At 45.0% G+C, this 22,632-nt stretch overlaps 1 protein-coding gene across 2 annotated transcripts in view; it reads left to right on the forward strand.

Annotated features, from left to right (window-relative positions):
• LOC309400151 (signal-induced proliferation-associated protein 1-like) overlaps window positions 1-22,632 on the forward strand; it is a 53,210-nt gene that overhangs the window by 23,304 nt on the left and 7,274 nt on the right. The window contains exons 8-15 of one of the 2 annotated variants that reach the window (XM_081968509.1): window positions 6,795-7,395; window positions 8,376-8,650; window positions 10,174-10,401; window positions 11,801-11,891; window positions 14,479-14,650; window positions 15,631-15,729; window positions 16,269-16,344; window positions 19,844-19,925. In XM_081968509.1, coding sequence (XP_081824635.1) covers window positions 6,795-7,395; window positions 8,376-8,650; window positions 10,174-10,401; window positions 11,801-11,891; window positions 14,479-14,650; window positions 15,631-15,729; window positions 16,269-16,344; window positions 19,844-19,925 — 1,624 coding nt within the window. The remainder of the gene's footprint in view (window positions 1-6,794; window positions 7,396-8,375; window positions 8,651-10,173; window positions 10,402-11,800; window positions 11,892-14,478; window positions 14,651-15,630; window positions 15,730-16,268; window positions 16,345-19,843; window positions 19,926-22,632) is intronic. The other variant, XM_081968510.1, reaches the window with a different exon arrangement.

Here is a 22,632-nt window from a genome sequence, read left to right on the forward strand (position 1 = left end):
CCTGTGTCTTGTGCATCCCCCTTACGTCCCTTTTGCACCCTTATTGTGCTCCTGACTCACGCCCCCCCACAACTCTGGGATGTTGTGTTGATTAAATGTTCTCACTATCAGGAATGTCCTACCTTAATCCCAGGTTGAATGTGTCTCTAATGATCTTCCATCCGTGATTTATTCTCTCGCTTTCTGGTACTTTGGAAAATAAGTAGACCCATCTTCTTCGTGACATCTCCTCAAATATTGGAAGGCTGTTGCCATGTCACCCCTGGTCCTTCGATTCCCTAGACTAGACAAACCCAATTTCTGCAACCATGGACCTTAGAGGTCTTCTAGTCCAACCCCTTGCTCAGGCAGGAAACCCTATAGCGTTTCAGATAAATGGTCATCCAGTCTCTTCTTAAAAACAACCAATGATGAAGTACCCACAACTGGCAAGTGGCAAGCTGTTCCGCTGGTTAATTGTTCCCACTGTCAGGAAATTCCTCCTTAGTTCTAAGTTGCTTCTCTCCATGATTAGTTTCCACCCATTGCTTCCTGTCTAGCCTTCAGGTGCTTTGGAGAATAACTTGACGCCGTTCTGGCATCCCCTCAGATATTGGAAGATGTTGCAGATTAACAGAATGGGAAGGGACCTTGTAGGTCATCTAGTCCAACCCCCTGCCCAAGCAAAAGACCCTACACCATTTCTGACAGATGATAGTCCAGGCTCTTCTTGAAAGCCTCCAGGGATGAAGCTCCCTCAACTTTGGAAGGCAACTTCTGTTCCATGGGTTGGTGGTTCTCACTGTCAGGAAATTCCTCCTTGTTCCCAGGTTGAATCTCTCCTTGGTCAGTTTCCATCCATTATTCCTTCTCTGGCCTTCAGGGGCTTTGGAGAATAGCTTGACCGTCTTCATCCTCTCTGTGGCAGCCCCTCAAATATTGGAAGATGCTCTCCTGTCTCCCCTGGTCCTTCTCTTCCCTAGACTATCCATGCCCAGTTCCTGCAACTGTTCATCGTATGTTTGAGCCTCCAGTCCCCTCATCATCCTGGTTGCTCTTCTCTGCACTTTTTCTAGAGTCTCAAAATCCTTTTTATAATGTGGTGATCAAAACTGAATGCAGGATTCCATGTATGGCCTTACTAAGTGGAGAAAAGGGGTGGCATGTCCTTAGTAGCACTCCGGTTTTAGGCAGCCCCCCCCCCTTCCAAATCATTGCAAAAGACCTACAGGGTGAAGACAATTCACAATTTCTTTTTTATTTGATGCTTTTGATAACAACAACCCCCCAAAAAAGGCCATAATCTTCTGTTGATTCACACTTTCGCATGTGATGTGTTGGAAAACTTTGCGCGCACATAGTTGGTCTCTCGGTCGAATGTGATGTGGTTTTTAGCGTGATTCAGACATCATTTGCATCCTGACTTCTGCACTTATGGGAAATGACTGTGCCTTTGTTTTTGTCAAAGTGTGGGGGTTTTGGGGTTTTTTTTTTTTTAAATAGTCCTGTCTGGAGTGCGCAAATTATAAGAGAGTTTTCAGGTTCAAAACACCTCCAAATACCCTGTTGCCCCGAAAATAAGGAATAAGCCCAATCGGGCTTTGGAGCGCCTGCACTGAAATAAACCCTTTCCCCCAAAATAAGCCCTCCCCGAAAATATTGCAACACAGCAGCAGCCGCGAGGTGACCACGCTCGCCACCTCAAAAATAATAAGACCTCCCTGAAAATAAGGTCAAGCACTTATTTCGGGGGCTCAAAAGAAAATTAGACCCTGTCTTGTTTTCGGGGGAAACACGGTAAAAGTTTTGATTTGCAGCAATATTTCCCCATTTTGCAGAGCTGAAATAGAATAGAGTAGAATAGAATATAGGAATAGAAAAGAAAAGAAAAGAAAAAAATAGAATATAGGAATAGAATAGAATAGAGAAATAGAATAGAATAGAATATAGGAATAGAATAGAATATAGGAATAGAAATAGAATAGAATATAGGAATAGAATAGAAAAGAATAGAATAGAATAGAATATAGGAATAGAAATAGAAATAGAATAGAATATAGGAATAGAATAGAATATAGGAATAGAATAGAAAAGAATAGAATAGAATAGAATAGAATATAGGAATAGAATATAGAAATAGAATCGAATAGAATAGAATAGAAAAGAAAAGAATAGAATATAGGAATAGAAATAGAATAGAATATAGGAATAGAATAGAATAGAATACAGGAATAGAATAGCATATAGAAATAGAATAGAATAGAATAGAATAGAATAGAATAGAGGGATAGGATAGGATTATTTATTGGCCCAGAAGCAGTACTTCACCACTGTGGTACTTTTAGGATATCTGGGATACAACTCCCAGAATCCCCTAGCCAACCCCATCTGGAGAATTCTGGGAGTTGAAGTCCACATGGCTTAAAAGTTGCCAAGTTTGGACACGCATGGTCTAAATGGTTAAGGCACCAGAGCTAGAAAGAAGGAGACGGTGAGTTCTAGTCCTGCCTTAGCCACGAAAGCTACCTGGGTGACTTTTTGGGCCAGTCCTCCTCTCTCCTCCTCTCCCTCTGGGCCTACCTCACAGGGTTGTCATTATATGGGGGGGGGGAAATAGGAGGAGGAAGGTATGTGGGATAGGTATTCCCTCCCTCGATATTTTTGGCAAACGAGTCAAGGCAGGTCTTTAAGAAGATGTTGGATAGCCATTTGTCTGGAACGGTATAGGGTTTCCTGCCTAGGCAGGGGGTTGGACTAGAAGACCTCCAAGGTCCCTTCCAACTCTACTATTGTATTGTAATCAGAGCAAAATTAGAATTCTATGAAACCTTCATTGGCTTCAGTGAGTTATTAAAGACATGATTTGCATGTAATCTATTTCCTATCAGTAGAATTTCACATTTTGATTGTGGTTCTTTTTTTTAAAAAAAAAAAAAACTTTCCGTGACTTGAGAAAGTTCCTCCTTCCTCTTATCTTTGCTTCCATTACGCACGGAAACGATCGGGGTGTTTTTTTATTTTGGTTTTTTGAGAATGAAATGTGCAACGAATTGCAGTCCCGTGTTCCTTTGCAGGAGGAAAAATAAAAAAAATGAGATTCAAACCAACTCAAATACCTCATTGTGGGTCACTCCAAAAGCCGATGGCGTTTTTGACGTCGCTGATGAAAAGTTAACCACAAAAAAACCTGCCTAATTCATGTCCCAGATACGTTGAATTGCTTGCGTTTCTTTGAGTGAGAAAGCTGTGTTTTTGGAAAATACCCATATTTTCCTCTGTGGTCATTTCGTGCATGAAAGAAGCTCTTTGTGTGTATAGATCATACCAGAAGGGGATTTCTTGAAAGCTTTTTTTTTTTTTCCCAAAAATGCGTCTGTTCTTAAGAATGCTTTCTTAATGTGGACTAGAAATCCTTTCATGCATGTACATGCCTGGAGAAGCTGCCTTGGCCCTCTTACGGAATTAATGTTTCTCAGAAGGCAAATTGATCAACAGCACTCATACCCTTAGATATTATTTATTTGTTGATTTTATTTATTTATTTAGCTTGTCAAACACGTACGAGATAACAGGTATAAGTATAAACACGGACATGAACAAAGGAAGTAAATACAGACAAATACAGTAGGACAGGGACATTAGGCATGTTGGTGCGCTTATGCACGCCCGCTTTACGGACCTCTTAGGAATGGGGTGAGGTCCACAGTAGACACTTTTAAGGTTGAAGCTGTGGGGGGTTTGAGGATGTAACAACGGAGTCGGGTAGAGCATTCCAGGCGTTAACCACTGTGGCTGAAGTCGTATTTTCTGCAGTCGAGTTTGGAGCGGTTTACCTTGAGTTTGTATCTATTGTTTGCCCGTATATTATTGAGGTTGAAGCTGAAGTAGTTTATTTTAAATGTATGTATGTATGTAAGTATTTGTGTTACAACCCCTGCTATGTCCAAATATGGGAGGGAACTCACTACTCCCCCTTTCTGTCTATCGGCTCACTGAAGGAGACCATCCAGGCAGAAAAGCATATTTTTAATGTTGCCTTTTTATATTTGTGTTGCATTTGTGCTGATAAATAAATAAAGGGAGACTAGTATAGATCTATTTCAAGATATTTAGCTCTCATCAGCTAGCCATCCCAGTAAGGGTATGGCCCTGTGGCAATGGGACTTCAGTTAACGGTAACCAGATTGTGGCCTTTAAGCAGTGTCCTTGTGCTTTATGAACTGCATCTCTTAGCGATGAAAAATTCTGGCCCTCATTGCCATCAAGAGTAACTGTATCCCGTTTTCCCCAAGCAGGAAAAGACAGGAAGCTGTTTGCTTCTGCTCTTTGGCAATTACCGATAGACTGCCCCTGAATCTGGAGGATCAAATGCAGACGTCACCAATTGTTTAGAATTCCTTTACAGCTATTCAGTCTGTTGGAATCTCCCACCGATCAAAGCTGTGCAATGAAATCCCGTTTTACAAAAAAAATTGTGCTCCAGGAATCCGCTGTGAATGCGATAGTAATCTCATTTCCAACTTTTTTTCTTTGTACACCATAAAAGAGGTTGCATTCATGTACAGAACACAGCTGTCTCTCGTACGGGTGGTTGTTGAGTTACAACCTTCTCATTTAGCGACTGTTGGTGCGGTGGCCCAGAGGTGGAGCACCTGCCTTACAATCGTTTCGATTCCAGGTAGAGGCGGATATTTCTCTCTGGGCACGATGAGAATAGATCTGCTGGAACACAACTCCGCTATGGCAAACTGGAAGGGCATCTGGCCAGTAAAGTTTTCTGCTAGCTCCCTTCAGTTGGCCAGACTCCACCCAGCAAGTGGTTATGAGGTCATTAAAACATGAGGATGATTTAGTGACTGTTCAAAATTACAAGAGGCAACTGGATTTCCTTGTTTTTCCCTGAAGACGTTTCGCTTCTCATGCAAGAAGCTTCTTCAGCTCTTGAATAAAGCCCTGAAAAAAAAGTGACAATTTTTCACACATATGACCATTGCAGAATTCCCATGGTCCATGATATCAAACAATTGGCAACTGGCATGTACTCAAGACAGTTGCAATGTCCCCGGGTTGTGTGATCCCCTTTTACGACCTTCTGACAATGGGGAAGCCAGATTCGCTTAGCAGCGGTGTTACTAGCTAAACAGCTGCAGTGATCCACTTAACCAGTTTGCAAGAAAGGTTAGCACATAGAAAGTGGGATAACAGAGTTGGAAGGGGCCTTGGAGGTCATCTAGTTCCACCCCCTGTTCGAACAGGAGACTAGCCTATACCATTTCAGACAAATGTTTGTGAGATGTCTCACTTAAGAGCAGGAATTTGGGGCTCGGTCGTGGTCATAAGTGGAGAGCTACCTGTATCTTGGTTCTTGTGGTTTTAATTTGGAGCTTTTGCAGAATCTCCGTTCCTGCAGTGCCCACTAGGGGGCGCTGCAGGACCAGCCATGAAATTCCACCAGACAATTCTTTTAATCTTTTTTTTTCCTTTAATTTTTTTTGTGTACCTTTCCTCTGCAAGCAAACACACACACACACACACACACACATACAAAGGTTTAAATTTTTAAAAAAGGAAAGAGACTGTAGAATACAGGTAGTCCTCGGCTTACGACCACGGTGGAGCCCAGTATGGCTGTTGATAAGCGCAACATTTGTCAAAAGTGGGTTTTGTCCCCTTTGACGACCTTTCTTGCCCCTGTTCTTAAGTGAATCACTGCAGTTGTTAAGTTTAGCCACACGGTTGTTAAGTGAATCTTGACTTGGCTGGTCAGAAGGTCGCAAAAGGGGACCACAGGATTGCAACGGTCATAAATGTGAATCAGTTGCCAGGTGTCCAAATTTTGATCACGTGACCAGAGGGGTGGGGGGGATGCTGCAGTGGTCGTAAATTGTGAAAAGCGGTCGTAAGTCTCTTTTTCCACTGCCGTTGTAGCTTTGAATAGTCACTAAACGAACTGTTGTAAGTCAAGAACTGCCTGTATAGTTATTTTCACGACATGTTTGACAGATGGCCTGTAGCTTAGCTGCAAATTTGATCATTTCAAAAGATCTTTGGAATAGAATAGAATAATTCAGAATAGAATAGAATAGAATAATTCTAAATAGAAGAGAATAGCATAGCACAGAAAAGAAAAGAATAGAATAGAATAATTCAGAATAGGATAGAATAGAAAAGTTGAATAGAAGAATAGAATAGAAGAATTTATAATACAATAGACTAGAAGAATTCAGAATACAATAGCATAGCGTACAAAAGAATAGAGTAGAACAGAACAGAATAGAATAGGAGAATATAGAATAGAAAAGAATAGAATAGAATAGTAGAAGAATTTAGAATACAATAGAATAGAAGAATTCTGAATAGAATAGCATAGCATAGAAAAGAATAGAATAGAAGAATTCAGAATACAATAGAATGGAAGAATTCTGAATAGCATAGCATAGAAAAGAATAGAAGAGAATAGAATAGAATAGGAGAATTCAGAATAGCATAGAATAGAAAAGAATAGAATAGAACAGAATAGAATAGGAGAATTCAGAATAGCATAGAATAGAAAAGAATAAAATAGAATAGAAGAATTCAGAATACAATAGAATAGAAGAATTCTGAATAGAATAAAGAATAGAAGAATTCTGAATAGCATAGAATAGAAGAATTCTGAATAGAATAGAATAGCATAGAATAGAAGAATTCTGAATAGAATAGAATAGCATAGAAAAGAATAGAATAGAACAGAACAGAATAGAATAGAAGATTTCTGAATAGCATAGAATTCCCCGGAGAGTCCATCAATAACCATTTTCCTTCTCTCCGTCCAGCGTGGCAGTCAGCTGCACCGAGGACATCCCGCACTTTGGGCCTTGCATTCCTGCCGAGAACTGTTTCCTGAAGGGTCCGGCTTTCCGGGACCTCCTGCTCGCCAAGGTGATCAACGCCGAAAACTCCGCCGAGCGATCGGGCAAGTTCCACGCCATGGCCACCCGGACGCGCCAGGAGTACCTCCGCGACCTGGCGCTCAACCACGTCACCACCAGCACGTTGGAGGCCTCGACTTCCCGCCGGCCTCTGATCACTTTGCCGGCGGCCAAGAAACGCGAGAAGTCTAAAGTTCCTAAGGGAGCCGAGGCCCACAGCGCCGGTGCTTTGGTGTGGGGCGTCTGGGCCCGGGATGGGAGCAAAGACCCCAAAAGCAAGACGTTGGATCTCCGGTGCCTGCTGGGCATCTCCTCGGAGTTTCTAGTCCTCATTGATGCCCGCGAGAAGAGAGTGGTTTTTAACTGCTCGTGCCGGGATATCCTGGCTTGGACTTATTCGGAAAGTTGCACCTTGGACCTTTATTACGAAACTGGGGATTATATTTGCATGCGTGTGGACGAGGGCCAGGCTTCCGATATTCGCGATATCGTCCATCGGCTACAAGTATGCTTTTGGGGGGCAAATTTGCCTTTTTCTGGGATTTTTTTTGGTGAGGGGGAAAAATGTGGTTCCTTATGGAATTTTAGATCTGCGTGGGCTTACGGTTCTTCCTTGCCGGGAGGGCATTGCACTCTCCACATGCTCAGAGGCGATCTGGTGTGTACAGGTAGTCCTCAACTTACAAGAGTTCATTTAGTGACCGTTTGAAAGTTACAACAGCATTGGAAAAAAGGGGACGCGGGATGGTTTTCTCACTGATAATCTGAATAAAAATTCAGATGCTTGGCAACTGACTCGTACTTACGACGGTTGCTGTGTCCTGGAGTCACAATCAGGGGGCTGTGAGTTCAATCCTAGGTAGAGGCAGATATTTCTCTCACTGGCCACATGGAGAATATCTCTGTGAATATAACTCTGCATTGGCGACAGGAAGGGCATCTGGCCAGTAAACACATAGCTGCATTTAGTTGCCCAGATTCCACCCCACAAGGGATTATGGGGCCTCACAATCAGGAGGCTTTCAATGCTAGATAGAGTTAGTTTAGTTTAGTTTATTTGGTGCTTCTAGACCGCCCCCTCTCCCAGAAGGGACTCGGGGCGGTGTACAGTCCATAGAGAATATCACAAAATACAATAAAATAAAATAAAAATAAAATAAAAATAAAAACAATAAAAAAGTTAAATATGTACAGTTTGGAGGAGGTTAAAATACAATTAAAAGAACTGTACAAAGCTGATATAAATATAAGTTTTAAATCCCTAAAACAGAGGCAGATATTTCTCTCTCTCTGGGCAGGATGAGAATATATCTGCTGAACAAAATTCCGCATTGGCAACAGGAAAGGCATCTGGCCATTAAAACACTCTGCTAGTTCCATTCAGTTCCCTGCAAGGGATTCTGGGATCGTTAAAAGATGATGATATTTCAGTATCACCCCTGCAATCTGCCCCAATCTAACCCCCTCCCTCCCTCCCTCTGCTAGTTGGTGACCCGCGGCTGCGAGACTCGAGAACTGACCCTCTTACGGAATGGCGTTGGCCAGCTGGGGTTCCAAATGGACCACGAAGGGTTTGTCACCGAAGTGGAACGCTTTACCTTTGCAGAAAAAGCCGGGCTCCAGCCAGGGGCCCGCTTGGTCCGCGTGTGCGAAAGACCCTTGCCCGGCCTGACGCCCCCGCAGACCGCCGAACTCCTGCGGACGGCGAAAAAAGTCACCATCACCGTCGTTCCCCCGGATGAAAACGGAAGACCGAGAAGGTAAGCAGATCCGTGTCAAATCCTACGCACGGAGCGTCCGGGCGCTTCTCTCCTCTGTTCATCCTGCTCCGGGGTTCCCTAATTGGGCATCTTTGCAATTCTGCGGGATGACAGTTCTCACCGTCAGGACTACAGAACCCATCCTGCCCAACTCGCCTAGGGGTGTTAAAGATTATCTCCCCGAGCGGGAGAAGTTTAATCTTTACCGAATGACAAAAATAAAAAATCTGTTTCGCAAGGAGGAATTGGCGGCTTCCCACGCTGATATGTATCAAATAAGATTGGGGTTTTTTCCACTGACTTGAAATGTGGATTTTCTCCAAAAGGACTTCTGGACTTCTGTCTTGGCTATTGTCACTCTTAATAATATGATTCTAGCACTGTGAGCTTGGTTGTATTCTTGCCGACATTTCATTACCGAACTAAGTTACATCATCAGTGCACTGGTGATATACAGTACCTGCTTTGGTTAATGAAATGTCTGGAAGAAATCAACCAAGCTCAAAAAGCACTAAGGACCCCACAGTTGTTGTTCTTCTCCTTCTTCTTCCTTCTCCTCCTTCTTCCTTCTCCCTTCTTCTTCTTCCTCCTTCTTCCTTCTCCTCCTTCTTCCTTCTTCTCCTTCTTCCTTTTCCTTCTCTCCTTTCTTCTTCCTCCTCCTTCTTTCTTCTCCTCCTTTCTTCTTCCTCCTTCTTTCTCCTCCTTCCTTCTTCTCCTTCTCCTCCTTCTTCCTTATTTTCTGCCTTCTTCCTTCTTCTCCTCTTCCTTCTTCTCCTCTCCTTTCTTCTTCTTCTTCCTCCTCCTTCTTTCTCCTTCTCTCCTTTCTTCTTCCTCCTCCTTCTTTCTTCTCCTTCTCCTTCTTTCTTCTTCCTCCTCCTCCTTCCTTCTTCTTCCTTCTCCTCCTTCTCCTTCCTTCTTTTCCTCCTCCTTCTTTCTTCTTCCTCCTCCTTCTTCCTTCTTTTTCTTCTTCCTTCTCCTCAATCTCCTTCTTTTCTCCCTCCTCCTCCTCCTCCCTTCTGCAAACTCCCCTTCATTCTAGTACTGATAATGTTACCTAGTTGGTAATAGAATGTCTGCAAGAAAACAACCAATCTCAGAAATCACTAAGGACCACACAGTCATCGCCTCCCTCCTCCTCCTTTTCCTACTAGCACTGATAATGTTACCTAATTGGGTCATGAAACATCTGCAAGGAAACCCCCAAGCTCCGAAAGCACTAAGGACCCCACCGTCCTCCTCTTTCCCCCTCCTTCTGCAGCCTCCCCTTCCTTCTAGCGCTGACGATATTCCCTAACTGGGTCATGAAACGTCTGCACGAAAGTGCTCTTTTAGAACCTAGAAGGTAGAATCGCCGTGGTAGAAGGGACCTCGGAGGTCTTCTAGTCCAACCCCTTCCTCAAAGCAGGAGATCTTCAGACCGATCAAATGGTAGTCCTGTCTATTTTGGAAAAGCTCAAAAATTATCACCCTCCGTCCCGTACATGATCTTGCGCCCTCAATTCTTTTCGCTTTCCTTCGGACAGGAGTTTTTCCGAGCTGTACCAGAAATCCCTGCAGGAGAAGAGGAGGAGCGAACCGCCAGTCGGCGACACCGAACTAAGCCGGCCAGCCAGCGAAGTGGTCTTCAAACCGGCCACCTTCCAGCTCCTGCATTCCTTGTCCCTGCAGGACGGGGCACCTCACCTCTTGGCCGAAGAGAGGACGGAATTCTTGCAGAGCCACAGCGACCAAACCCCGGTCCCTCCCGACCCGTAAGGAACTCCGTCGTTTTAGTCGCAACTCCGTCCGTCGTCCATCTTAGCCGAGAGTCTCTGTGGGCCCTTTCGCCTCTGTCTGTCTTCTCTCTTCTGCCTTGCGGTATTTCTGGGCTCGAAAGCGTGTTTCGGTTTTGACCTAGGCTTCCTCAAAAAATACAAAGCAGATTCCTGGTCCCTACAAAATCCCTTTTATTAAACGGATGGGAATTCCTCTCATTCGCATTCAGCCAAGGCCTGGCAAACAGTCTTTCAAAGGAGTATTTATGACCACAGACCTTATCTAGCTTGGAAAGCTGCCATGTCGATATTTTCCAAAATGCAAGGAAAGGCTCTGGGCACAGAGTCTCTGAGATTCACGGACAGATCTTCACACCCCTGAAAGGAATCGGAACGACGGAACGAACTAACTGTTTCCTGCAAAAGCCCCCTCCCCTTTCGCTCCTCTTTTATTTCTTATGGGAGGGGCCATTCATCGTCCACCTGTGGCCTTCCTCCCAAGTCGACCCCTGTTCTTTAGCTGTTCCCTTCTGCGCATGGACACACTGGGAACAGGCTCCAGCTGTTCTTCTGCCTCACTGATGTCTGACTCCGAAGGCAGCTGATAACTGTCAGACGGCCCTGGCCCTGTCTCTGCCTCCGACAGAGAGCCCTCGTCCGAGCCTTCCCCAGACTCCAGGACTGTCCCCGGTTCCTCCCCAACCCTCCTCACTGTCCGACTGATGCCCAGCTCTGCTGGAGGGCCACAACAGTTTCTCACAACCAACCTAAACCCCACCCCCCTGCTGGTTCAGCTGTGGGTGGGGAGGATTTGAACTCGTCTCCCGCGGCACAACTCCCCTCTCTCCTGCCGAGCGGGAAAAAATAATGGGTGAAAAAATTGGATGTATACAACAGGTGACTTTGGGATTATTTAGGAAGATGGTGGTTAATAAATACTTGGATTTTTAGCATCTGACAGGCCGGGTTTGGATTCGAAACAAGCAAAGAGGCGGCCTGAGTTAGAATTCGAGACGAAGGTGTTCAGGAAATTCATGAACTAGACTAATCGTCCCCCCCAAAAATAAAATGAATTAATTATAAAACTGGAAGGAATTTCAGCCGAGTTTTTCCTATGGAGCTGGTTTTTTTTTTCTTCTTCTCCACTTTATGTAGCTATGCAGTAAGGTGGATGAAATGTTTGGTCGGTTTTTTGGGGACAGGAGGAGGAGGAAAGCATCTCTTCAGATGTTAAATTTTTTCCTATTTTACCTTTCCTGTAACAGGAAAGATACCTGGGATTTGCCATTTGTGCCAAATTCAAATCCTGCAGAGCAGGGACCATTTCTGTTCTAATATTGACAGGTTTCCCATGTGAATTCTGACTCAGCTAACCAAAGATCTCTGGTTTTTGCAGGATTCCACCCAAATGTTTCTCTCTTACGTCCAATCCTCCTCCCGATATAATCTTGGCAACCACTACCAAAGCCCCTCCGGATCGAGATCTGGTAAGTGTTTCATAGAATCGGGTGTCAAGGGGCGGGGGGAACCTCAAAGGCCATCTCATCTGACCCCATCAGAATGCAGGGAATTCTCAGAGGGACCCACACTCCTCTCCCAAGAGAATCAACCTCGTCCGATAGGGCGCTTATTCTCCTGATAGGCTTTTTCAAAATGGTAATAAAAGAGAGGCCACAGCTTACCAAAAGTAACCGGGACCAGAATTTCTGTTGCTAAGGAAGTCGGTTGTTAAATGAGTCACTCTTGATTTCACGACAGTTTTGGCCAGTGGTTGTTAAGGAGATATCATGAGCCATTTCTGCCGCAAAGCAAGTTGGTCATTGTGAGATGCTTCCAATATGATGACCTTTTTTTGGGGGGGCTGCAGTTTTTTTTAAAAAAATATTTTTTATTGCACAGTTTTTTAAAACGAAAAAGAAATAACTTTAGCAGTTGCCTTCTATGCAACATTTCCAGTATCGGTATATATCCATTAAGGATTTCCCCCCACTATTCCAATATGCCATTATCTATGCATGTAATTGCAGTGTTTTTATACATACAAATATATTCATTTTCTAGAGTTACGGTCATTCCCTGTAGATCGTTTCCATTTATTCATATTTATTACTTATTTCTGTATCTTCTTCGTTTAATAATAATAAATTTGGATTTATTAGCCGCTCCCTTTCCGGGCAGGACTCGGGGCGGCGTACACCAAGACATATATAAACATACATATATACAAAGACATACATGCACGGAGGAGGTAAAAGATTAAAACATTAAGACAAATTAAAACCATTAACAAATAAAAAATCCAATATACAATAAAAATTTAAAATTTAAAAAAGACAGTCAGGAGGAATATGAAAAGATTACGGTTGAGCCAGGCCGGATGATTGAAAGAGGTGGGTCTTCAACTATACACGGAAGGAGCGGAGATCGGAAATAATCCTGATGTCACGGGGGAGGTCATTCCACAGGGCTGGGCCCATCACAGAGAAGGCTCTGCTCCTGGATGTCGCCCCCCGACACTGTTTGGCGGACGGCACCCGGAGAAGTCCCTCTCTGTGTGAGCGAATTGGTCGTAGGGATGTGTGGGGCAGGATGCGATCCTGCATGTTTAATCTTTCCTCAAGCTTTAAACCTGTCGTCTAACCGTTTATACCATTCCTTCCATACCTTATAATAACCTGTTTCTCTTTTGTGAGGCTATCCATCTCTGCAGATTCGAGGACTTTCCTTATCACCTCTTCTTGCAGTTGTTAAATGAATCACATGGTTGACTTAACGACCGCAGGGTTCATTTAATACTGCAACACTTGTAAATACATTCCAGTTTCCTACAAGAACTGGTGGTAAGGTCCATTTTCTAGTGCCATTCTAACTTTTTTTTAAAATAGTTTTTATTAAACATTTTTACCTTTAAAAACAGGGGGAAAAAACCACCAAGAAAGAACAAGGCAAATATAACAACATATAAAATAGTTATACAGTCTTCTCTATCGACATTCATGTTTAGCCTTTGTAAGTTCTCCATTCTCCATTGCCGCCTTATCGATTTTAACCTCTGTAATAATATAATAACAGTTGTACTAACAATTATAATGATGTTAATTGTTCATTTCACCATTATATTTACATTTTGGTCAATACTTTTATGTTTGATAGTCCTTAATTTTGGTTCGTTTTTATTCAGTACTAGTTTAGAAAAAAAAACAGACTCCCGTTTCCTGTTTTAGCTTCGTTTTCTAGCCACTTATAAATTCAATTGTAACTTGGGACGGTCGCTAAACAAAACAGTTGTAAATTGAGGACGGCTTGTACTGCAGGTGCTGGACTTAGTTGGAAGGTTAAATCTTAAATCTTAGGACAGGTAAGCTTAGGACAGGTGAACTTAAATCTTAGGACAGGTAGTCCTCGACTTACAACAGTTCATTTAATGGCCAAAGTTTCCACGGCACTGGAAAATGTGACCTACGACTGTTTTTTACACTTACGACTGTTGCCAGCATTCCTACGGTCACCTAATTTACATTTGGATGTAAATTGGCCACTGACTCACATTTATGACGGTTTACGATATCCCCGAGGGACGGGTGTCCCTTTTGCAACCTTCTGACAAGCCTTGGGGAAACCAGATTCATTTCACAGTTGTGTGACTGCGGTGATTTGCTTAACGAACGAGGCCGGAAAAGTCATAGAACGGGGCATAGACATTTCTCGTTTTAGCAAACAGAAATTGGGGGGATCCATTGTGGTCCTTAGTTGAGGACTACCTCTGTAACCAATTTGGTTGTATTTAAGTACAATGACAATAAAGAATATACTTACTCATACTTATAATCTACCTTTCCCTGGAAGAGCAGGTCAGGAAGAACGTTTCCCATGAATCTTGAGACTGGCTGGGAACACTGGGAGTTGTTGTGGTCCCCCCGTCTGTCCACCACCCCTCCATCCTTTTGGAGAGCACACTGGGGATGATGGAGAAACTTTGCAATTTCTCCCAAATGGTGACCTTTCTCTCTGGTCAAACAATCCCACGTCAGATCTCACCTGTCTCTTCCTTCTGCTTTGTTGTTGTGTTTGCAGGAGCATCCGAGAGAGGCCGTTGTCAACCATCACACACCTGTCCTGGTAGCTCACGAAGCCAAATTCTTCCCTTCTTCCCCGCTGGGAGAGAAGGCCATGCCGCCTCTGGAAGCGAGCGACAGCAATAAGTTTCTGCCCCGGACTCTTTCGCTACGGAATTCCATCACTAAAAGTAAGAAAGTTACCCACGTTGGCTTCTCCTGTCTGTCTGGCTCAGCCCCCAGCATTACGGGGTGCGGGGGGGGGGGGTGAGGAGGGGTGCAGAAAAAGTGGGAGTGCAGAAAAGGCTACGATGGAGATGTTAATTGGAACGGAAGTCAGGATTCTCCAAATCGGTTGTGTTGAGGATTGATAATTCCCTTCCTTCCCTTCCCTTTATCTTTCCTTTCTTACTTCCCTTTCTCTGGTTCCTACCTCACTCTCTTCCTCCTCCTCCTCCCTTCCTGCCTCTTCTTTTCCCCTTCCTTCCTCACTCTCTTCTGCTTCCTTTTCCCTTTCCTTTTTTCTTTCCTCCCTCCCTCCCTTCCTCTCTCCCTCGCCTTCCTTTTCTTCTTCCTTCCCTTTTCTTCCTCCCTCACTTCCTCTTCCTTTTTCACCTTCCTTCCCCCTCTCCTTTTCTTCCTTCCACTCTCTTCCTCTTTTCCCTCTTTTCCTCTTCCTTCCCCTTTGTTCCTCCCTTTCTTCCTTTTCATTTCCCTTTCCTTCCTTCCCTCTCTTCCTCCCTCCCTCCCTCCCTTTTTCTTCTTCCTTCCTCCCTCTCTTCCGCTTCCTTCCCCCCTTCTTTTCTTCCTTCCTTTCCCTTCCTTTCTCACACTCTTTCTCTTTCTTTTCCTTCCTTCTTTTCTTCCTCACTCTCTTCTGCTTCTTTTCCCTTTCCTTCCTTCCCCTTCCTTCTTCTTTTCCTCCCTCCATCCCTCTCCTTTTTTCCTCCCTCCCTCCCTCTCTTCCTCTTCCTTTCCCCCTTCTTTTCTTTCTTCCTTCCCCTTCCTTCCTCCCTCCCTCCCACTCTTTCTCTTTCTGTTCCTTCCTTCCTAATCTCCTCCCTTTCTCCTTTCCTCCTTTTCCCCTTACCCCAAAAGGGGAAAGCTTCTTGGCGCCGGCCCGTCCTTCACAGCCCAAGTAAATTCTTTCTTTTCTCCTCTCCCCCCTCAGTTCTTTCTGAAGCTGGGGAGTCTCTGGAAGACGAGTGGGACTCCATCGCCAACCTGGCATCGGCTTGTAACAACATCCTGGAAGCTCTCTCCCGCGAAGGTGAGTGGGTGGATCCCTGGGGATCAACGGTCCTTGGAGCGGTCTGAGCTGCCTGCATCCAGCTTAGCATTTCTTGACGCTTCAATCTAAAGCAATGTTTCCCATCGGCAGCCATTTTAAGAGGCGTGGACTTCAACTCCCAGAATTCCCCAGCCAGCGGCTAGGGAATTCTGGGAGTTGAAGTCCACGCCTCTTAAAATGGCTGCCGATGGGAAACACTGCCTTGTGATTGCTGTGATTGGCAGCAGCATTTGTCACACAATCTTTTCAATCAGAGAAAGCCGATCCTTCAAGGTTGCACCGTTGGCCTCTTCTCGGTGCCCTCTGAGATTTTTCCCGGCTGATTTTTCATTCACCACCTACCTGGCTTCCATCCATGTAGTTTGTAATTTTTCCCCCCAAGCTGAGCCATTTCCCCCCCTGCTTTGGGGCTACCTGGAAAGGCCAGAAGTTGGAATTTAGGCTGTTTTCGGTAACAAAAGGGGGTTTGTTTCCTTGATAAATGTCATGCTCACCTGTGCCTTGTTGTGTGACTTCAGGCCAGCATATCCTGGAAAATCGAGACGGCAGCATAGGGACCCCGAGATGTGCCAGTCAGCCACAAGCGATTGATGAGTAAGAAGAAAGTCTCTCTCTCTCTCTCTTTCTCTCTCTCTGTCTCTCTCTCTTTCTCTCTCTTTCTCTCTCTATCTCTCTGTCTGTCTGTCTCTTTCTCTCTGTCTCTCTGTATCTCTTTTTTCTTCCTCTCTTTCTGTCTGTCTCTGTCTCTGTCACTCTCTTTTCTCTCTCTCTCAGTATCTCTCTCTGTCTCTCTGTCTGTCTTTCTCTCTGTCTCTCTCTCTTTCTTTCTCTCTGTCGCTCTCTTTCTATCTCTCTGTCTCTCGGTATCTGTCTCTCTCACTCTCTTTTCTCTGTCTCTCGCTCTCTCAGTATCTCTGTCTCTCTTTTTCTCTCTGTCTTTCTCTGTATCTCTCTCTCTGTCTCTCTTTCTCTCTGTCTGTCTGTCTTGTATCTCTGTCTCTCTGTCTCTCTCTCTTTTTTCTTTCTCTTTCTCTGTCTCTCTCTATCTCTGTCTCTGTCACTCTCTCTTTTCTCTGTCTCTCTCTCAGTATCTCTCTTTGTCTCTCTGTCTGTCTTTCTCTCTGTCCCTCTCTCTCTCTTTCTTTCTATCTCTGTCTCTCTGTCTCTCTCTCTCTCTCTGTATCTGTCTCCTCACTCTCTTTTCTCTGTCTCTCGCTCTCTCAGTATCTCTCTGTCTCTCTCTTTTTCTCTCTGTCTCTCTGTCTTTCTCTGTATCTCTCTGTATCTCTTTCTCTCTCTCTCTTTCTCTCTGTCTGTCTCTCTTGTATCTCTCTTTCTCTCTGTGTGTGGGTCTCTCTCTCTGTCTGTTTCTCACTGTCTGTCTGTGTGTGTGTGTGTGTGTGTGTGTGTGTGAAGTTTGAGATACAACAGGGACAATTAAAGTGGGATGGATTTCCTATGCACCTGTCCAAAACAGTTTTTCTCAATCTTGTCAGATCTATGATGGATGGACTTCAATTCTCAGAATTCCCCAACCAGTATGCTTCGAGATGGGTGGACTGCAGCTCTCAGAATTTAGAATAGAATAGGATAACAGAGTTGGAAGGGACCTTGGAGGTCTTCTAGTCCAACCCCCGCCTAAGCAGGAAATCCTATACCGTTCCAGACAAATGGCTATCCAACCTCTTCTTAAAGACTTCCAGTGTTGGGGCATTCACAACTTCTGGAGGCAACTTCTGTTCCACTGATTAATTGTTCTCACTGTCAGGAAATTTCTTCTTAGTTCTAAGTTGCTTCTCTCCTTGATTAGTTTCCAGCCATTGCTTCCTGTTCTACCCTCAGGTGCTTTGGAGAATAGCTTGACTCCCTCTTCTTTGTGGCAACCCCTGAGATATTGGAAGACTGCTATCATGTCTCCCCTAGTCCTTCTTTTCATGAAACTAGACATACCCAGTTCCTGCATATGTTTTTCATATGTTTCAGCCTCCAGTCCCCTAATCCTCTTTGTTGCTCTTCTCTGCACTCTTTCCAGAGTCTCCACATCTTTTCTACATCGTGGCGACCAAAACTGGATGCAATATTCCAAGCGTGGCCTTATAAAGTGATATTAAGACTTCACGTGATCGTAAATAATTCACTTTAAAAAATATAGCAGGAAAGTCTGTAAAATGGGGAGGGGGGAGAATAATCTTAAGAGAAATTTTGGTCTCAATTGTGGTCGGATGCCGAGGACTACCTGTAATCTAACCCTGTTCGTCTTTTAAGCGCTGCCACCTAGTGAACTATGTCCTCAATGTAACTTTAATATTTTTATTTAATAAGCTAGCCGATGACCCAACGTTGCCAGGGTATTTATTTCTAGGCCCAACGTTATTTCTAATGTTGGATTTCCCCCCCCCCCTTATCAGAGGGAGGCCCCTTGTGGAGTACTATGGAGCCGTTACTATGGCAACTCCACTGCACTGTACAGTAGAAGCCATTTTACGGCTGTACAGTAGAAGCCATTTTACGGCTGTACAGTAGAAGCCGTTTTAAGGCACAACAGGCTGTATCTTAACAGAACACACACCCCGAGGGGTGTCTTACGCCCTCCGTATTATTTCCAGAGAGTAAGTCATCTGTGTATCAAGTTTGGTTGAAATCGCTTGAGGCGTTCCAGAGTTATGCTGGAATATACATACATACAGAGACAGACGTTTTTATATATATATAGATTAATCAAATTTATACCAATAATATTTTTATTTTTCCTGGGTTCATTTCCAAAAACAGAAACCTGGCCTCCATACGTATTTTGCTGCATGCAACTCCATGTGGAAGTCTAAACATTCTGGCAGGAAAAAAATGTGGCTTTATAACACAGGTAGTCCTCAAATTAATGACCACGGCTGAGCCCAAAATTTCTATTGCCAAGCAAGACGTTGGTTAAGTAAAATTTTGCCCCATTTTACGACCGTTCTTTCCCCAGTTGTTAAGTGAAACACTGCAGCTATTAGGTTAGTGACACGGTCGTTAAGTGAATCTGGCTTCCCCGTTAACGTTGCTTGTCAGTAGATCCCAAAAGGGGATCGTGTGACCTTGGGACACATCAACGGTCATAAGTGTGAATCCGTTGCCTAGCCTCTGGATTTTGATCCCCCGATCGTGGAGACGCTACAACACGGAGTTGTGGGAGTTGAAGTCCACAGTCATAAAGTTGCCATAGGTGGCTACTACCCCTGATTTAGCGACTAGTAGTCCTCGACTTACGACCACAATTGAGCCCAAATATCTGTTGCTAAGTGAGAATTTCCTAAGTGAACTTTTACCCCATTTTATGACATTTTTGCCACAGTTATTAAGCGAATCGCTGCAGCTGTTAAGTGAGGAACACAGTTGTTAAGTGAATCACTGCAGCTGTTCAGGTAGGAACAGGGTTGTTAAGCAAATCGCTGCAGCTGTTGTGAGGAACATGGTTGTTAAGCGAATTGCTGCAGCTGTTAAGTGAGGAACACGGTTGTTAAGCGAATCGCTGCAGCTGTTAAATGAGGAACACAGTTTTTAAGTGAATCGCTGCAGCTGTTCAGTTAGGAACACGGTTGTTAAGTGAATCGCTGCAGCTGTTAAGTGAGAGAGACAGTTGTTAAGCGAATCTCTCTTTTTTCAGCTGTTAAGTGAGGAACACGGTTGTTAAGCGAATCGCTGCAGCTGTTCAGTTAGGTTGCTAAGTGAATCTGGCTTCCCTCTTGACTTTGCTGATCAGAAGGTCGCCAAAGGGGACCTTTTTGGAACCGTCCTAACTCTGAATCAGGTACCCAACATCCAACGCTTGATCCCGTGAGCCTGGGAATGCGGCAAGTGTGAAAACTGATCGTCAATCTCTTTTTTTCAGTGCCGTTCAGTGGTCAGTAAACGGACGGTTATAAGTCGAGGACTACCCGCGTTGTTTTCAAGGCCCCGAATGGGGGAATCAAGCGTACCCAAAGGCTCGTCGCTGGTGGGGGGGCGGGGGAGACGCATTTCCTGGAGTGTGCTTGTTGTTGCAGGCCTAGATTGACTCACGATTGACGTTGTGTCGCCCGATTTTCTGGTCCCTTGCTAAACCGTTTTTCAGGTCCCAGCACGCGCTCAGCCTGGCCGACAAAGTCCTATACTTGGAGCTCAAACTGAAGGAGCTACAGGACGACCTCCAGAAGGTGAGGAAGGGAGACGCAGAAGGGCGAGGAGAAGCCGGCCCGCCCGCCCAAAATCCCAGGGGAGGAGGGGAGAGCGTCCTCTCCGAGGTCCCGGATGAGCGAGACCAAGGGAGTCCTCGACTTCACGGCTACAATTGGGAGCCGGGTTTTCCCGCGGCTAAGCGAGGGGATGGTGAATCGACTTGGCACCCGATCCGACGACCTTTCTCCGCCCCCTTGGTTGTTAAGCAAACCGCTGAAAGTTGTTAAGCGGATCGTGGAAATCCAGCCCCCCACCTCCCCCAATTGACTTTGGAGGTCAGTTCGCTAGGAGCTGTCGGATGACCTTGGGATAGGATAGAATAGAGTAGAGCTGGAAGGGACCTTGGAGGTCTTCTAGTCCAACCCCCCCCCCCCTGCTCAAGCAGGAGATCTTGTACCATTTCAATAAGAATAGAGCTGGAAGAGATCTTGGAGGTCATCTAGTCCAGTCCCCTGCTCAAGCAGGAGACTATACTATTTCAATACGAATAGAGCTGGAAGGGACCTTGGAGGTCTTCTAGTCCAGCCCCCTGCTCAAATAGGAGAACCTATACTATTTCAATAAGAATAGAGCTGGAAGGGACCTTGGAGGTCTTCTAGTCCAGCCCCCTGCTCAAGCAGGAGATCTTGTACAATTTCAATAAGAATAGAGCTGGAAGGGACCTTGGAGGTCTTCTAGTCCACCCCCTGCTCAAGCAGGAGAACCTATACTATTTCAATAAGAATAGAGCTGGAAGGGACCTTGGAGGTCTTCTAGTCCACCCCCTGCTCAAGCAGGAGAACCTATACTATTTCAATAAGAATAGAGCTGGAAGGGACCCTGGAGGTCTTCTAGTCCACCCCCTGCTCAAGCAGGAGAACCTATACTATTTCAATAAGAATAGAGCTGGAAGGGATTCTGGAGGTCTTCTAGTCCAGCCCCCTGCTCAAGCAGGAGAACCTATATCATCTTAGAGAAGCGACTGTCCCTTCTCTTCTTAAAAACCTCCAGTGATGGATATGGCAACTGTTGTAAATAGGTGCCACTTATCCAAATTGTATTGACGTGACCGTCGGGATGCTATCCCAGGCGTAAGTGCGAGGAACGGCTGTGTGTCACCTTTTCCCCCGTGCTGTTGTAACTTTGAACGGCAACGAAATCCTTCCATCATTAAGTAAAGGTTGAGGTTCCCCTTGCACATCTGTGCTCGTCGTTCCCGACTCTAGGGGGCGGTGCTCCTCTCCGTTTCAAAGCCAAAGAGCCAGCGCTGTCCGAAGACGTCTCCGTGGTCATGTGGCCGGCATGACTCAACGCCGAAAGCGCACGGGACGCAGTTCCCTTCCCACCAAAGGTGGTTCCTATTTTTCTACTTGCATTTTTTACGTGCTTTCGAACGGCTAGGTTGGCAGAAGCTGGGACGAGTCACGGGAGCTCACTCCGTTACGCGGCGCTCGGGATTCGAACCGCCAAACCTCCGACCTTTCTGATCGACAAGCTCAGCCGCTGAGCCACCCTTAATCCTTCCATCATTAAGCTTTAATTAAACAGAACATTCCTCTTGTTTCTTGTTTTTTTTTAAAGCCACAAATTGGCAAATCTTGTCCCTTCCTCGCAAATCTCCTTTTTTTGCAAATCTCCAAGCCAACTTCTCTTTTTTCCAGACAATTCGGCAGCTCGCCCACACGCAGATTCATCTCCTGAGGTTGTCGCTGAGATATTATTTCCCGGGCACCATGTCTGGTTTTCTCTGCTTGAATCCAGGATGGGTTTTTTTGCTTACCTTTGAATCATCCAGGGGGATTTTTTCTCTTTCCAGGAGAGGCGAATTCACCCAGCCTGACACGGTTGTTATGGCGATCCATCCCCAGAACATAAAACCTAGTTTTATCTTGTCCCAAAGGTGCTTTTTTTTCAACTGGACTTTCTAGTTTTTTCTTTTGAAGACGTTTCGCTTCTCATCCCAGAGGCTTCTTCAGTTCCCCACCATCCAGTCAGAGCTGAGGAAGTTTCTTGGATGAGAAGCGAAATGTCTTCAGAAGGAAGTCTAGTTGCGTCTCGAAAAAGCACCTTTGGGACAAGCAGGACTTGCATGACGGAAAATCTCTACAGACTTTTTAGCTGTACAATTTGGGGTGAAGACCCTCGGAATGGTGGAGGAGCAGGAATGGATTTTCAGAGGAGAAATTGCAGACTACAGGAACCATTTGCACCACTCAGGTGACCCTGAGGACACAGATAAACCTCCAAGTGGCCTCAATGGCCCTCTAAAAGGATGCAAATGACCAGCTGTCTGCAATGAATATAAATCCTTCCCAGATAAACCTCCCAAGTGGCCTCAACGATTCTCTAAAAAGGATACAAATGACCGGCTGTCTGCAAGGAATGTAAATCCTTCCCAGATAAACCTCCAAGCGGCCTCAACGACCCTCTAAAAGGATGCAAATGACCAGCTGTCTGCAAGGAATATAAATCGATCCCAGATAAACCTCCAAGTGGCCTCAGCGACCCTCTAAAAGGATGCAAATGACCAGCTGTCTGCAAGGAATATAAATCCTTCCCAGATAAACCTCCCAAGTGGCCTCAACGATTCTCTAAAAAGGATACAAATGACCGGCTGTCTGCAAGGAATGTAAATCCTTCCCAGATAAACCTCCAAGCGGCCTCAACGACCCTCTAAAAGGATGCAAATGACCAGCTGTCTGCAAG

Source organism: Natrix helvetica (genome assembly GCF_964273705.1).
Source record: "Natrix helvetica genome assembly, chromosome: 16".
Classification (NCBI taxonomy): Eukaryota; Metazoa; Chordata; class Lepidosauria; order Squamata; family Natricidae; genus Natrix; species Natrix helvetica.